Source organism: Alligator sinensis, unplaced genomic scaffold (assembly GCF_000455745.1).
Source record: "Alligator sinensis unplaced genomic scaffold, ASM45574v1 scaffold872_2, whole genome shotgun sequence".
Lineage (NCBI taxonomy): Eukaryota > Metazoa > Chordata > Crocodylia > Alligatoridae > Alligator > Alligator sinensis.
Genome location: NW_005842132.1, coordinates 1,306,870 through 1,320,993, shown reverse-complemented (window position 1 = coordinate 1,320,993; position 14,124 = coordinate 1,306,870). Strand labels below are relative to the sequence as shown.

Here is a 14,124-nt window from a genome sequence, read left to right as displayed (position 1 = left end):
ACAAGGCGTTTTCTAATCCATGCAGGAGGAGGGAGGGCATTTCCATACGCAGTCAGGTATGGCACAGACTTGATATCACGTCTTCCTGCCTTCACAGCAAGACTGGAAGCCTTTCTGGAAGTCGAGCCGTAATCAGACCCAAGTTATAAGGAAGTACTGGGTGACGCGTTCTGTCTCATGTCAGACACAAGGACAAAAGAGATGATCGAATGATCCTTCCCAAACTCAAAATTCATGACTCATCCTTTAAAACATGCCAGTTGTCTTTGATAATTATGCAATGTTTAGTATGGGCCTTGTCCAAATTCATTAGAGTCAAGGGTGATGTTTGACTTTGATGGGTTTTGGATTGGGTCCTATTCACAGTTTTTCCCAAGCTGCCTAGCTCCCAGTGCTGTGTCTGCCTTATTTCTCAAATCACTTCTGTTTTCACAGACACCACTGTCCGCTATGGTCTTCTCCCACTGGCTCAGCCCATCTCTGCTACAAGAAATGGGTTGTTCCTTCTTACAAGCCAAGCAGGGATCTGGATTTGTCATTACATTATCCCATTCTTCTCCTGTTCAGTCAAGAGGTGTTTTTGCCCCTTCTTTAGGCCCAGAGAAGTGATGGGCATTAGATGGCTCCAGTCACAAGGATCCCAAAAGGCAGGTGTCTCCAATGCCCTGCAGAGCTACCACTGTCTGAGCTCTCTATCACCCACCACTACAGTGGGAAGGAAGCTGTTTTTATCAGCGAGGAGCAGCCCCACACAATAGCTGGGCACAGGAAATAAAGAACAGAGTCTCAAGGGGAAATGGTAATGGTCTCAAATGCAATTCATCATGGTGCCCTCTGGTGAGGACTCCAAATTGCAGCCCTGCAAAAAAGGGATCCCATCAAAGGACAGCATCTCCCTACCAAAGACTGCAGTGCAGCACTGACTCAGAAGGAAGCCTGGCAGTACTGAATCAGCTAGGACTGCTGCCTCCTTCAGCTTCCCTTTGATGGAGGTCTCCCTTCCACGTGACACTTTACCTTGCGTGATCTGGGAAGATTGCAGCCCAACGTGATACAGTGACTGGGCATCTTAAGTAGCGGGTGTCTTCAACAGAGTTCCATTCACAGATCGTTGCACTAGACCTGTCCAGATTTCATAAGAAGCATCGTGCCATACCATCCTGCCCCCCGATCACATCCGTTTTCCCCACGGTCACTCAGTGGTGTGGCCATTTTGGATTTTTCCAAATACGCATAAGAATAAATACAAGCCTGTCATATATACACACACGTGTGCTAATAGACACATGTACACACACATACAGAGGCTCCCTCCTGCACATGCACAGCAGCCGTGCTGCAAACTTTTATGCTAAATGTCATCGTACATTATTAGCATCTCCCCCTCACACACACATGCATGGCCCTGTGATGGCCCAGAACACAGATATCCTAGGAAGATGAAAGCTTTCAGGCCAAATTCATCCCTGGATGTTAATGGGTGTAACCCCACCAAAGCCTCTGGACCTGTACAGCTTGATGGCAATGTCAGGGCTAGCCCAATGCATTTCTACCCACAGTGGAAGCAATAGAGCTATCATCAGATCCCTGCTCTGTGATGCATTTACCACTCCCTGCTCAAGAGCAGATCTAGAATGTCAGTGCCACAGATCTAAGGGATTCCCCTTTCTCCCAAGGACGGAGAAGCCAGTCTGGAACGAAAGCAAAGGAGAGGCAAGGAGACAGCAATGAAATCCAAGGATAATTTATCCAACTGCCGAGGGCAGAGAAGCAAAAGGTGTGGATGACGAGGGCCCCGTGCAAGTCCAACTCACTGGTGCAACATGCTTTGTGGTATACCCCCATGGTAGTTTGTCTATATAATAGTAACAACGACAATAGCAATGGTTCTGTTTGTCTGCAGATCTCATAGTGCTCTGCAAAGGAGGTCGCTATCACTATCTCCATTTACTGGGATAAGATATCTTAGAAGATTATATAGATAAAAGCCTGCTGCTGCTACCAGATAATGGAATGGTTCCTCTCGTTCATGGGAAAAGAGGGCCGTGATGGTCCCTGGTGGGGGAGACTGTTACACAAACATTACCAAAAGAGGGCCCAGCTTTCCAAGAACGCCCCAGGGAAAGCAAAAGATGTGTCCATGTTTGTGGGGTGAAAAGGCTGGCAAATCCTCAGCCAGTTACTTGATGATGCCGTGAGGACCGTCAGCAGCCAGAGCCCCCAGAGGGAACGCTGCTCACCTGGAGTTTCTGAAGCAGCACGACATCGGCGATCTTATCCTTGTCCTGCTTGGTCTGCTTGGCTTTCCAGTACTGCTTCTGGGCAGAGTAGCGGTTCATGGGACATACTTTGAAAAGGCAGTCTAGGAGGAGAAGCAGCCAAAGGTTAGCCTGGGTCACCAACACAGCATGCCTGGTACGTCCCCTGATTTCTGTGAGTGCGGGGTGCAGCAATAACCCTGCAGAGATGCATCCTATTTCAGGATCACTCCTGGGAAAATCCCCGAGATGCCAGGAGTTAGGCCCCTCCACTGGAGACCAAGGGGCAGGCCTTCTGCTGGGGAGGCTGCCAACTTACTCAAGGTGAGGGTATGGGCGCTGCCTTCAGATCTGCCCCACATAGCCCCTACTTCATGTGTTTTTACCCTTGTCAGAAATCACCAGGTAACTCTGCAACATTTGCAGTGACTGTCCCGGTGCAGGCAGTCTGCACACGTGAGCACCCGTCTGTCCGCAGCTACCCACGCTGAGGCTGCAAACCTGGGGCGCGTGCTCAGGCCTTAAGTATTTCCAGTGCAGGCCCTGGTATATTAACAAGTACTGCCCAAGAGCTGTTCAGAACAGCTGGTTTCTTCACCTCTGCTGCTTTTAGAATGAACTACCAGGGAAACAGGATATGGACTAAAAAAACAACAGTGCTGAAGATCAATTGAACCACACTAGGAGGAAGCAGCAAGCTGTGGGCTTCACAAGGAAATCTTGCATGACAGAAGTCTGTGTGGTAAAGCACCCAGTCTGAGAAACAGTCAGAGCGCAACGGCTTTAGGCTTTGCAGTGGCTGGCTGTACCCTGGGTCCCAGAGTTATTGTGAGCGCCTCTCTCCTTCTCCCTTGTAACAAATCCATGCAGCTGCAACCCCCTATCAATACTCACAGAGAGGATAACAGACTTACTACTGGTGCTAGTAGTGATGGGGAGATGTCTCACCTCACTGGGGAGACCTGCTTTGGGAGCAAGCGCCCAGGTCTGGATCCCAGCTCCCCAAACACATGATATTTCTACTTATGGCCCCTTCCAGCTTCCACCTGTTTTTGGGGGGAAGGGCTTCATGGTGTTGCAATCCAGGTGCCCTACTTTAGGATCTCTAAATTGAGAAACAAGGGCAACCTCATGGAAAACATGAGGCTGTTGGCACTGTGGAGGCTTGGAAGATGTGGGGGCAGAGGCTGGGGAGGAAGAAGTATCAGGCCCTGGGAGCTTGGATCACTCCTGAAATAGCAGCCCAGAAACTTGAGACACAAAAAAGAAAATCATTTCGCTCCTTGGCTCCCGGCCTGAGGTGCTGGCAAAGAGGTATGTCTTTACCTGGGAGTGACGAACAAACAAGGCTGGGGTGCAGTTCTCACCGTCCCGGGGCTGTTGGAGGGAGGCCAGGTTTCATGTCTCACTCCACAGGTCTATTTGCTCATGGCAGAGCCTGTGCTAAGGGGCTCTTGTGATGCTGTGCCAATAGAAAGGGGGTGCCAGACCCACCTTTGTGGCGGCTGATAGACTTTGGACCGGGTCTGGGCCCTGTGGAGGGGTGGGGCGGGGGAGACACGCCAGGAACCCAGAGGACAGTCTGCTTCCCTCCATCGGGACCTGGGGTGCTTTACTGCTTTCCTGCCTATCCCCACAATAGGACAATTATAAAAGGATCATAGAAACATATCTGTTATCCAAGGATCACATAGTGCTTTGATCCTGCCGCGAATTACGCTGCAAAAAGGACCTTGCTGAAGATGTCTGGCTGTCAAGAGATGGCTCCACATCAAAGTCCTGGATCTAACCATGCCCCAGCCTTAGGGGAGCTGAAACCTAGCACAGAGCACTGCCACTCACCACCTTTGGGAAACTGAGGCACGGAGTAATTTAGCAGCTTGCCCTGAAGCACAGACCCAGGTTTCATACCCAAGTTCTGACACCCAGGACCTAATGACTCTGCCCTTTAAGACGGTGATGGATGGAAAAGTCAAGGTTGGCCTTGCAGGAGTTGTGAGCTTGCTGACCATAGAAGCAGAGGCCATTGTATGTGACAGTACTGACTGTGACCCAGCACACAATTGGATGCACCTTACTGTCTCATCAGGGCTTTCCTTTCGTTTTCTTCCAGTTTCCCTCGTTCTGACTCAGAACCACATTTCACGGCTGCACGTTGCAAAACCGCATAGCAGAAACAAAAGCCTCCAAGGTTGGTGCTGGAGCTTTGTAGGACCCATCAGACTTTTGTCACGGCTCCCATAATTTATTGTATGCGTTATCTCGGCCACTGCCCTCCTCTGCAATCACAGAATGATAGAGAAGTAGGGGTGGTAGGGACCCCCAGAGACCATCTAGTCCATCCCCCGGTCTGAGGCAGCATCATCCCTGTCCAAACCATCCTGTACAAATCCATAATCTAACCTCTTTGTAACACTGCTGTCAACCCTGACATAAGACCTAACGTATAACATAAGACATAAGGCACAGGACTTATGAGGAGAGGCTGGGTTTATTTATTCTGGAAAAGAGAGGACTGAGGAAGGATTTAATAGCAGCCTTCAATTCTCTGAAGAGGGGCTGCAAAGAGGATGGAGCTGGACTGTCCTCAGTGGTGGCAGAGGACACAACAAGGGAAAATGGGCTCAAGTGGCAGCAAAGGGAAGTTTAGGTTGGATATTAGGAAAAACTCTCATGAGGAGGGTAGTCAAGCATTGGAATAGGCTACCTAGAGAGGTTGTGGGATCTCCGTCCTTTCAGGTTTTTAAGACCTGGCTAGACAAAACCTTGGCTGGGATGATCTACCTGAGGCTGATCCTGTTTGGAGCAGGGGGTTGGACTAGATGTGACCTCCTGAAGTCCCTTCAACCTTCATTTTCTATGATTTTATAACACTCAAACTTGCGGCAGGTAAAGCAGGGGGACCACAGCAGCCATGACTGGCAGCAAAAGCTGATTACAGCAAGCCCAGCTCAGCAAGTGTGTGCTCCAGAGTAGGTCAGGACAGGGGTTAAATTGAACCAAATTCAAACACCAGGAAAACAAAGGACTTTGCATGGAAACTCCCTGAGGAGCAGCAACCAGACTCATCTTGTCGTGTTAATCCATTAGGATCAAAGTCCCCCTGGGAAGCCCCCTGTGCTCCACACCTGGCAAGAAGCACTCAGCAGCTGGCAGGATCAGGCTTTCAATGGCCCCATTCCCTCCCACTCACACGCAGCAATGAAGTTGTCCGCTCTCTACACATGCACACAGAAACCCATTGAGAGGAAGGCAGAGGCAAGCCGGGCACAGAAAGCCCCAGCACGGTGGAGGATTTAATCGCTGCATTTGCTTTTCCCTGACATGCCTGAACGTGGGCCTCAGAAATGCCTGGGGGGAACCATAAGAAAAGCAAGGGAGCAGGAGCTGCCAGGCGTCTTTCAGAGACTCTGGCAGCCCCAGCCAAGCCCAGGCACTACACAGCTGAACTGGGTGTTTCTAGCCTTGAGGCAGCTGGAGGAAAGACTCCCAAGGTATTTTAAACCCCTGAGCCTGACTCCTTCCACCTAACTGCCTTTATGCCACACTGGCACCACTTAAAGGCAGTAGAAAAAGGTCTCGGAGACTCTCCTCTCCTCATCTCACATAAAGGTCTAGCCCAGCCAGCCGTGGGGCTCTGCCATGGCCTTGCCGCTGGCCCCAGCACAAGGCCTGGAGCAGGGCTGTGGCCAGGATGCTCTGCCCTCCGGCTACCCGCTGCTTGCCAGGAGCCCAGAAGAGGCCGTGGGAGGCCGAGCATACGTTAGAGCAGCCCAATGTCTGCTCCACCTTACACCTGGTGCCCCAACCCAGAGGAGGATGCAAGTTAACCTCGAGCCTCTCTCCAGCCCTGCCAAAATGCTGCAAGAGAGTAACAGAGTGCCAAGGTCACTGCTGCACCACCCACCCGGTGACACACGACTGCTTTTCTGGCTGCTATAACAAGGCCCTGTGTCTCACATAGAGCACAGATGGGCCCAGACCTGACATAAGGCTCCCTAAATTCTGGAAGAGTTTGTATGTATGGTTCCCCATCAGCCCCATCTCCAGGGAGAGAGATTTTACTGGCTGTGAGGACAAGGAATCAAGATGAGCATCTTATTGCTAGCATAGGTTCCCCCCTCATTACCTTAGGCTGCTCCCATCCAAGCCAAAGACCCACTGGCATCACAGGCACAGGCTAGAGCAATACAGAGCTTGCTGGCTTTTGCTGTCGAAGTCAAATACATTCCACCCCAGGATGGCAATGCAGAAGCCCAGAAGGGAACAGGAGTCCCCGGATGAGCACTGCACCTCTCACGGAGACCGGTGTCATGAGACACGTTACAAAGCAGAGACACAAAGCTGGGAAGCTCCATCTCTAAATGAGATGTATAGGCCTCCCATTACAACAAGTTATGAGGCCGTGATGAAGGTCAAAAAAGCTCCCATGCTAAGCTCAGAGGCTACAAGGTCCTCTGACACAGTTTTTTCATGTGCAGCCATGAACTTTGGTGCCGAGGCAGAACAAGGGAAACAGCATCAACGAGCATCATGTGTGTAACTGTACCCAGAGACGGACAAAGTAAAAAAATATCAGTATTAACTCTTAAATATGCACACCAGGTCACGGCCCTGTGGTCCCAGGTGCTGTATGCACATGCACCAACAGGACCAGATCTTCTAGCAAGGCCACTTGCCCATCCTTCAAATGCTTTTCCTCTGCCATGATTCTACCAATCAACTTAGAGGCTTTACATCCTGACACATTCTCCCACGGTGCCGTATCTCCCTGCCTGGACCCACCTGTTGTGTCTTGCCTTCTTTGGTTGGAAGCTCTTTGGGGCTGGGACTGTCCGTTTTGTTCCCTGTTTGTACAGCATGTAACACAATGGGGTCCTGGCCCATGACTGGGGCTCCCACCTGCTCCCATGATGCCAGTAATAGGTGCCCGTTTCCCCACAACCTGTGACATCTATAGCCCAGAACAGGGGAATGTCCCCAGGGCAACGTGGCTGCACCTGAAGCACATGGAGTCCTCGGTATGAGGAAGGAACAGGAGCTGGTATTCCCAGCTCACGTTGCAATGGAGCAAGCAGCAGGGCTCCAACCGAAGAAGGCGGATACGAGGATCCTTGTCAGGGACTGGAAGAACCAGGACGAGAGACCCAACACTTGAACAAAGGCCCAAGCATCAATCCTAAGAGGTGCTGGGAGCTGCAAGTGCTTGGCGTCTTGCTGGCTGGGACACCCAGGGGCTAAGAAATGCCGGGGTTTAGGAAAAGTGGGAGGAATGCTCTGGTTGTCCTGCCAGCCTGTCCTGGCTTTGCCAAGCCACTTCCAGGAGCCAGGAGCCGCCCTGCCCCTCCACTGACTCATCACCTTTTCCATTTGCACCAGGACGCGAGGCAGCCAGCTCACAAGGGAAACTCAACAGCGGCTGCCTCTCACTAGAAATGGGAAAGAATGACTGAGGCTCCAACCGGGGTGGGGTGGGGTGGGATGGGGTGGGGTGGCTGGAACGTGACAGCCGAGAATAGACGGGGATTTAATGTGTCTCCCTAAAAGCTACCTGCCTCTTCAAAGGGCTGGTTAATCCCTCCCTGAGAGCTGCAGCCTGACCCAGCAGGCACGAGTGCTGCCCCAGGCCAACAGCTCACAATGGAATAGATGCAGGTCGGCATCTGCCCCTCCATCCATCCATCCATCCCTCTGCCTCCCCAGCAGCTTCCTCTCCACCGGCAGCCAGCGTGACATATGTGAACGCTGGGGCAGCCAGGACTGTGGTTCAGGGAACCAGGCCAACCTGCCAAGATTTGTGGTCAACACACTGGACTGAGATTCAGAAGAGGTGGGCTCAGCTCCTGGCACTACCACACGCCCACGGCGTAACCCTGGGTAAATCACTCAGCCCCTCCGCCTTCCCCACACTGCAGAACAGGGTGAATAATCTCTCCTGTGTTTGTCCTGGCTATTTGAAATCTTGGAGGGGACAGTCAACTACCCTGTGCATTTATAGCACTGATTGTGGCCAGCAAGGCACTATTTTAATACACCTAACTAACACTAACACCCCAACAATGGGACCCTCATCTCAGGCACAGCTCTTGCAGTTCAAATAAAAAACCACCCTCCAGACCCAGCCAGACCTAAAGAGCAGTGTACATGCTCCAGTGTGTTCAGAGAACAGCCCAGCCACTGTGACAGTCACAGCCAGAGACCGCTGGAGGAATCAAGCAAGGAAAGGCGGTAAGAGAGGAGGATTTATTCCTGCTAAAAGATGCCTGCCTGACATCCACCGCGTTGCATATCAGTGCAAATTCTCCTGTGCCACTTTGCAAAGGACAGAGGACGCATGCAGATTCACAGGCCCTACAAGGTTTTGCTGGGGCTGACAATAATGGCACCTGTAGTGCCAAGGAGTGGAGTAGAGCTGCAACCTGAACCTCTGGCCTGATATTAGAACAGGAGCTTGCAATAGCTACTCATCCTACTGGAATGCCCCAGCGCTGGGGGAGAAAAGAGCGATGCATGGGACCATGCCCAGTGGAGCATGACTGCTTGGACTCTGCCGTACGGCCTCTTACCTCGGAACTTCTTGGGCGGATTGTCCAGGTCGCCGGCTGCTGGCTCCACCACGCAGCGGTCATCGACCAACCTGGAAACAAGCACAGAAACAACGTCTCAGTGACAGCAACTCAGCTGAACTCAGCAGCATCACAACAAACCTCAGAACTACCAAGCCAGCTGCTCCGCTGCCTCATGGTGCAAGTCTAAGCAGATGTGATACCATGCAATGCTGGATGCACGGTGTGACTTCCTCTGTTCTGTACAGCACTGGCCCCACATGAGACCTACATCTGGGTCCCGACTCAACCAGCACCTAGAAGGACCCTTTGCCCAGGAAACCCTCATGGTCTTCACCGTGCACCATTCTGAGCTGCCCATATATTCCAGCGCTCACCCATCTATCGATCCCCTAGGACAGGGATGGCCAACCTGCAGCACAAGTGGCATGGGCAGCCTCTGTGCATGGCATATGGCAGACAAAAGAGGGGACAGACAGCATAGCAGGAGATAGGACAGGGAGCATAAAGCAGAGCAGGAGATCAGGCAGGGAGCACAGAGCAGGTAGCAAAAAGCAGAACAGCAGATCGGGCAGGAGAAGGGGATCAGAGTGGCACTCAGGGAGGGTATGTGGCTAATGGGTAGCATGCCCGCCAAAGAGACTGGCCCACAGTGCCCTTGGATGATGGCTGCAGATAGCAAAACAAAGCTCCATCATGTGCAGGGATCCTGGCTTTCTCTGATAACGCCCCCCCCCCCTTTCAGATCAAAAGAAGGAACCCAAAATCCACATTTTTCCATGATTAAAATGAAATGCCACTTATATATATGAGAGAGAGAGAGAGAGGTGTTTCATTTTAATCACAGAAAAATGTGGATTTTGGGTTACTTTTTTAAATTTGAAAATTGAGGATTTTTTTTTTTTTAATCGGAGAAAACCAGGATCCCTGGTAATGAGAATAACCCCGTAGACACAGTCCCATTCTGCAGCATCTCGTGTCCCTGTCCAGACACTAAGATGCTATGGATCCAGCTGAAGGGGCTGTGCAAGGGGAATTCTCTCCTTGAACATAAAGGAGTTCCAGGCTAGGCAAAGGAACCAGCTGTTACACCTCCAGGTGCGACTGTAGGATCCCTGGCTCTATCCCAGTGCTTCGGCTGCCAATCTCAGCAGAAATCAGGGAGCAGCACTGACAGAAAGTAAAAAGCAATGAGCATGAGACATGCACATGGGATTCAACACAGCACAGCCCGTTTCCTGGATTGTTAGGACCAAGCTGCTGCAGCATTTGGAAGTTATTGCACTGCTTCCAGATGAATGGAGAAACACTGTCAAACTGTGCAACACGGCTCCTTTGGCTTTGCCAAAACCAGAGTCAGACGTCCTTCCTCAAAGCAAATGCTCTTGGGCAAGGGGCTGGGGGGGGGGGATGTCAGAGAGATCCCGAACACACAGGCTTTGTTCCAAGGAACCGAGGCTGTGGATGGACATGGTCTTTTCAAACCACTGCTGCGCTCCACTTTGCAACCCCTCATCTTCAGGGAAGCCAGCAGCTGCTCTGCACACCACAACCTATCTGAGCAGATGCCTGGCAGGTGTTGGAGATGGCCCTGGCCCTGCAGCGCCATGAGGGGCAGTGGATGTAGCTGGGATACAAGCTCCTCCAGAGAGGCTGGCCATACCTGCTTTTCCACTTTGGTTTGCTCCCTCCTCATCTCACTCTGCCGAGGAGATGGGCTGAGGGAATCCAGATTACTAGTCACCTCCCCTCCACCTGGGGGTAGGAAGTGAGAGGCTTGTCTTTACCTGCCAAGGGCAGCGGAGGCTGAATTGAGCATGCGGAGAAGCATTTGCACCTACACAGGCCTGCACTAGGTGCAGAATCCAAGGGATGGTGCGTGAATGCCCATCACAGGATCACGGGGCAGGGGGGAGGCAGGGGCAGCACAAGGAGGTAAAACAACTCATGCTACATGGCACACAATTTGCTACGGAGCGAAGAAGAAAGCCCAGACTTCCTGAGGGTCAGACCCGTGCCTCAGTCGCACCACCATGCCATGCCCCGTGGCTGCAAAGTGGCACAATGACCCCTGGGATGATAAGTCTGGACCATCACAGCCACAGCATTACTTCTGCATGGACAAGCCTGTAGGGTGACAGCTTCGTTTGTCATGTTGTGGGTCTAAATCAGACAAAAATGGCTCCCATGACTGCAGCTGAAATAGTCCCATCCACAGCTCGCCCTGCCAGCCTGCTCCCCAGAGTTCAGACCCCAGCAGGCTTGCTCTGAAATGGCCAGGAGCTGGGGGAAAAAATTGCTCCAGCTAGGTAGCAGCACCTGAGAGCAAACCAAGAGGGCCGAGCAATGCCCAGGCCCATGCTTTTGCCCTGAAAACTGCCCATGAGAGTCTCTCCATCTCTGTGCAGCAAACCCAATAGCTATATCCATCCTTAGGCCCCACCCTGACCCATGCTCCAGCTAAAGGGAAGAATTCCTTTTGGTTGCTCCACTGAGAGGAATTTGGACTCGGCTCCGCTTCGCAGGAACCTCGAGACCCCAAAGCAAAGAGAATGCAGCAGCGGCCTTGAAATCGGAGGCGTGGGCAGACAGGGACCAGCCCTGATCTGCCCACGCGGGTGTACATCGGCTTGACTAAAGCAGAGTTCCTCCAACTCGAGACTGGCATTGCCGAGGTCAGAATCTAGCTCCACGTCACGCCCAGCGCCTCTCCCCCTTCCCCTTCTCCTTTGATGGGGTTGCGAGGAAGCAGACTGTGGCTTAGTTCTTCTGGCCGGTTTCTAAAGCTATTTTCAACTGATGCAACAAAAGCTCTTTGGGACAGAAACCACCTGCAATTTACAGCACCCGGGGGCCTTGGGACCCGACTGTAACACAACATGGTAATAATGAAGTCTCACAAATTATATGGCTTCTGTCTGGCTCCCTCCCCATTCCCACCAAGCTGTCTCGTAGGCTACAAGAGCAAGACCTGCCAGCAGTCTCATTTGTTTGGGACTGTTAAATCACATCTAGCCCTGTCCAAACGATCAGAGCCAGCACCCAGCAGTGTTCTGTGTCCCAGGGGGCCAGGAGACAGAAATCCAGGCACGGGGACCTCATCCAAAGCCCAGTGAAACCAATGGAAACTCCCAACCACTTCAAAAAAAACCCCAACCCCTTCTATCAGCTGGACTAAGATGTAGATCAGGCCCTGCAAACAGGAAGGGATTAGTGCCTGTTAACCGATGATACTATGCTAACACACGTTACCGGAGTCGTAACTACCTGTGAAACTCTCACACTCCTGTTGCAAGGCTGATGACACTGGGTGTTTGTCTTAAAAGTCCCAGCTCCCAGCCTCCTGGGATTCACACAAGAGCCTCGGCACGCCTATGCAAGGAGCAGTATTTTTCTAGTCTGGCAGGCTGTGGGGACGCTGTGTTGGGTGGCAGTAGGGGTTAACCCCAAGTCACGACTGTACAAGCATTTCGGGACTGGGGCCGCAAAAGGAGACAAACGCGTTGCTTCGAGGCTCAGCAAGTAAGGGAAATTCCCCCAAAGAAGGTGCTAAAAATGACAAGGCAACACATTGTTTTGTTTAAATCTGATGCCGGGGAGCCTGACTCATGATTTTCAACAATGCTGAGGGCCTGCTGTGGGCTGGGGAACAGAGAGGCTTTGTCACAGCCCGGGCCGTGTCCAGCACTGCTGCTGGGCTGCTAGATGCAAACTTGCGTCCCTCGAGCCTGCACGGGGACCACAAGAACGTGGCAGAGGGGGGCGGTGGGAGGCGGAGGCAGGACGGCAAGAGAGGGAGGCAGAAAGAAACCTAGCAGAGAGGGGAACTGGTTTTTGCAGAGCATAAGAGAAGAGCAATGCCCCATGCCAAAGTCTTTTTTATTATTACTAAAAGGGGGTGGGTAGTTCAACCACTGACTTAACTCAAAAGGGAGCAATTAGACCACAGGCAGAGTTACGTGTGCATGGCAATAGCAGCTGGGTGGGGGAAGGAGGGGAGTTCACTCCCCTTATCTGCAGCCCAGACTCTCCATGTGTACATATTTCCTCTGAAGCTGCTAATTACAGCCTCTGGTTCTCATTCCCCATCTGTAGCGCAGGGAGGAAAGGCCAAGCGATAGCAGAGGAGGGAGGGTGCCATGCACTGCCCCTCCCTGCTGCCCACACGCACACGGGAAGCCCTGCATGGCACCCCTGATGAAAACAGGACGCCCACCCGTGGCAGCAGGGGATGGGCCTGAGTCACGACAGAGTGAACTAATTCGAGCATTTCAGGATCCGGGCCGCAAAAGGAGAAAAGTCTCCATTGCCCCTTCCCAAAGAGCTGTGTGGCAACCTCAGGGAGCGGGGCAAGGGAGGACATGTGTCTCAAAGGGGAGAAGCTAGAGCTATGTACACACATGGCAGGGACCCATGGTCAGCTGGTAGAAAGCACCCTCGTCCTGTGGATATCCATGCCCATCAGGAAGATTCAGGAAAGTTTCCTGCAGCCTTGTCTCCCCAACTCCACACACGCTGTGGGCACTGGTTGCTGGGAGCTTTGGTACTGGCTGGCCGGCCGTGCAGGGCTTGAGGCAAAGCTTTCAATTGTGGAGCTGCAGTTTTCAAGACTCCACTGACTTTCAAAAGGAGCTGGGGTGCTCTAAGGGGCTTAGTCCTGCACCAGTACATCATTTACAAAGGGATTTAGGCACCATTTGGCGCACAGTGGGATATTCACCGCTTGTGCAAGTTAGACACCTGACTCTTATGGGGAATTAGGTGTCCGGCCAGCACTTTTTGAAAAACCTACCAGATACCTGGTGCCTTTAAGAGCCCAAATTCCCTTGAAAACCTGACTTTGTAAGATTAAGCTTTAAGTGCTTGGATAAAACTAGCACGATTTCACAGAGGTGCCAAGAACCACTCCCACTGACTCCAGCCAAATTGGAAGTTTGGCCTTATCCTCCGAGTGCCTGGATTTACCAGTCCATAACGTGGGATTAAAAGCACTGACCCCAGCTGCATTGGGAGCCTCCATTGGTTAATGAACAGAAAGTGGTTTCAGATCCTTTAAGCCTGGGATTAGTACTCCGCAGGAACGCAAAGTTTTGTTTTTATTAAACTGATACGCCGCAATAATGTTCTTGAATAAGAGAACTGAAAACAAAGGCTTCTGTCACTACTGACGTGAGTCATGTGTCATGCTGCAGAGGTACAGACATGATTCAACTAATACCTGGCATTAGGTGTCTCAGCGGTACAAGAAAGCTCACCACGCTAGAACTGCCCTTGCTACGACAACAGCATGGATCTGATAG

At 51.9% G+C, this 14,124-nt stretch overlaps 1 protein-coding gene across 1 annotated transcript in view; it reads right to left on the bottom strand.

The window, feature by feature from the left end:
- The window catches only part of ITPR3 (inositol 1,4,5-trisphosphate receptor type 3), an 80,274-nt gene that overhangs the window by 47,146 nt on the left and 19,004 nt on the right, over positions 1-14,124 (bottom strand). Inside the window, 2 exon segments of the mRNA XM_025205840.1 lie at positions 2,241-2,362; positions 8,825-8,895. Of these exon segments, the coding sequence (XP_025061625.1) occupies positions 2,241-2,362; positions 8,825-8,895 (193 nt within the window).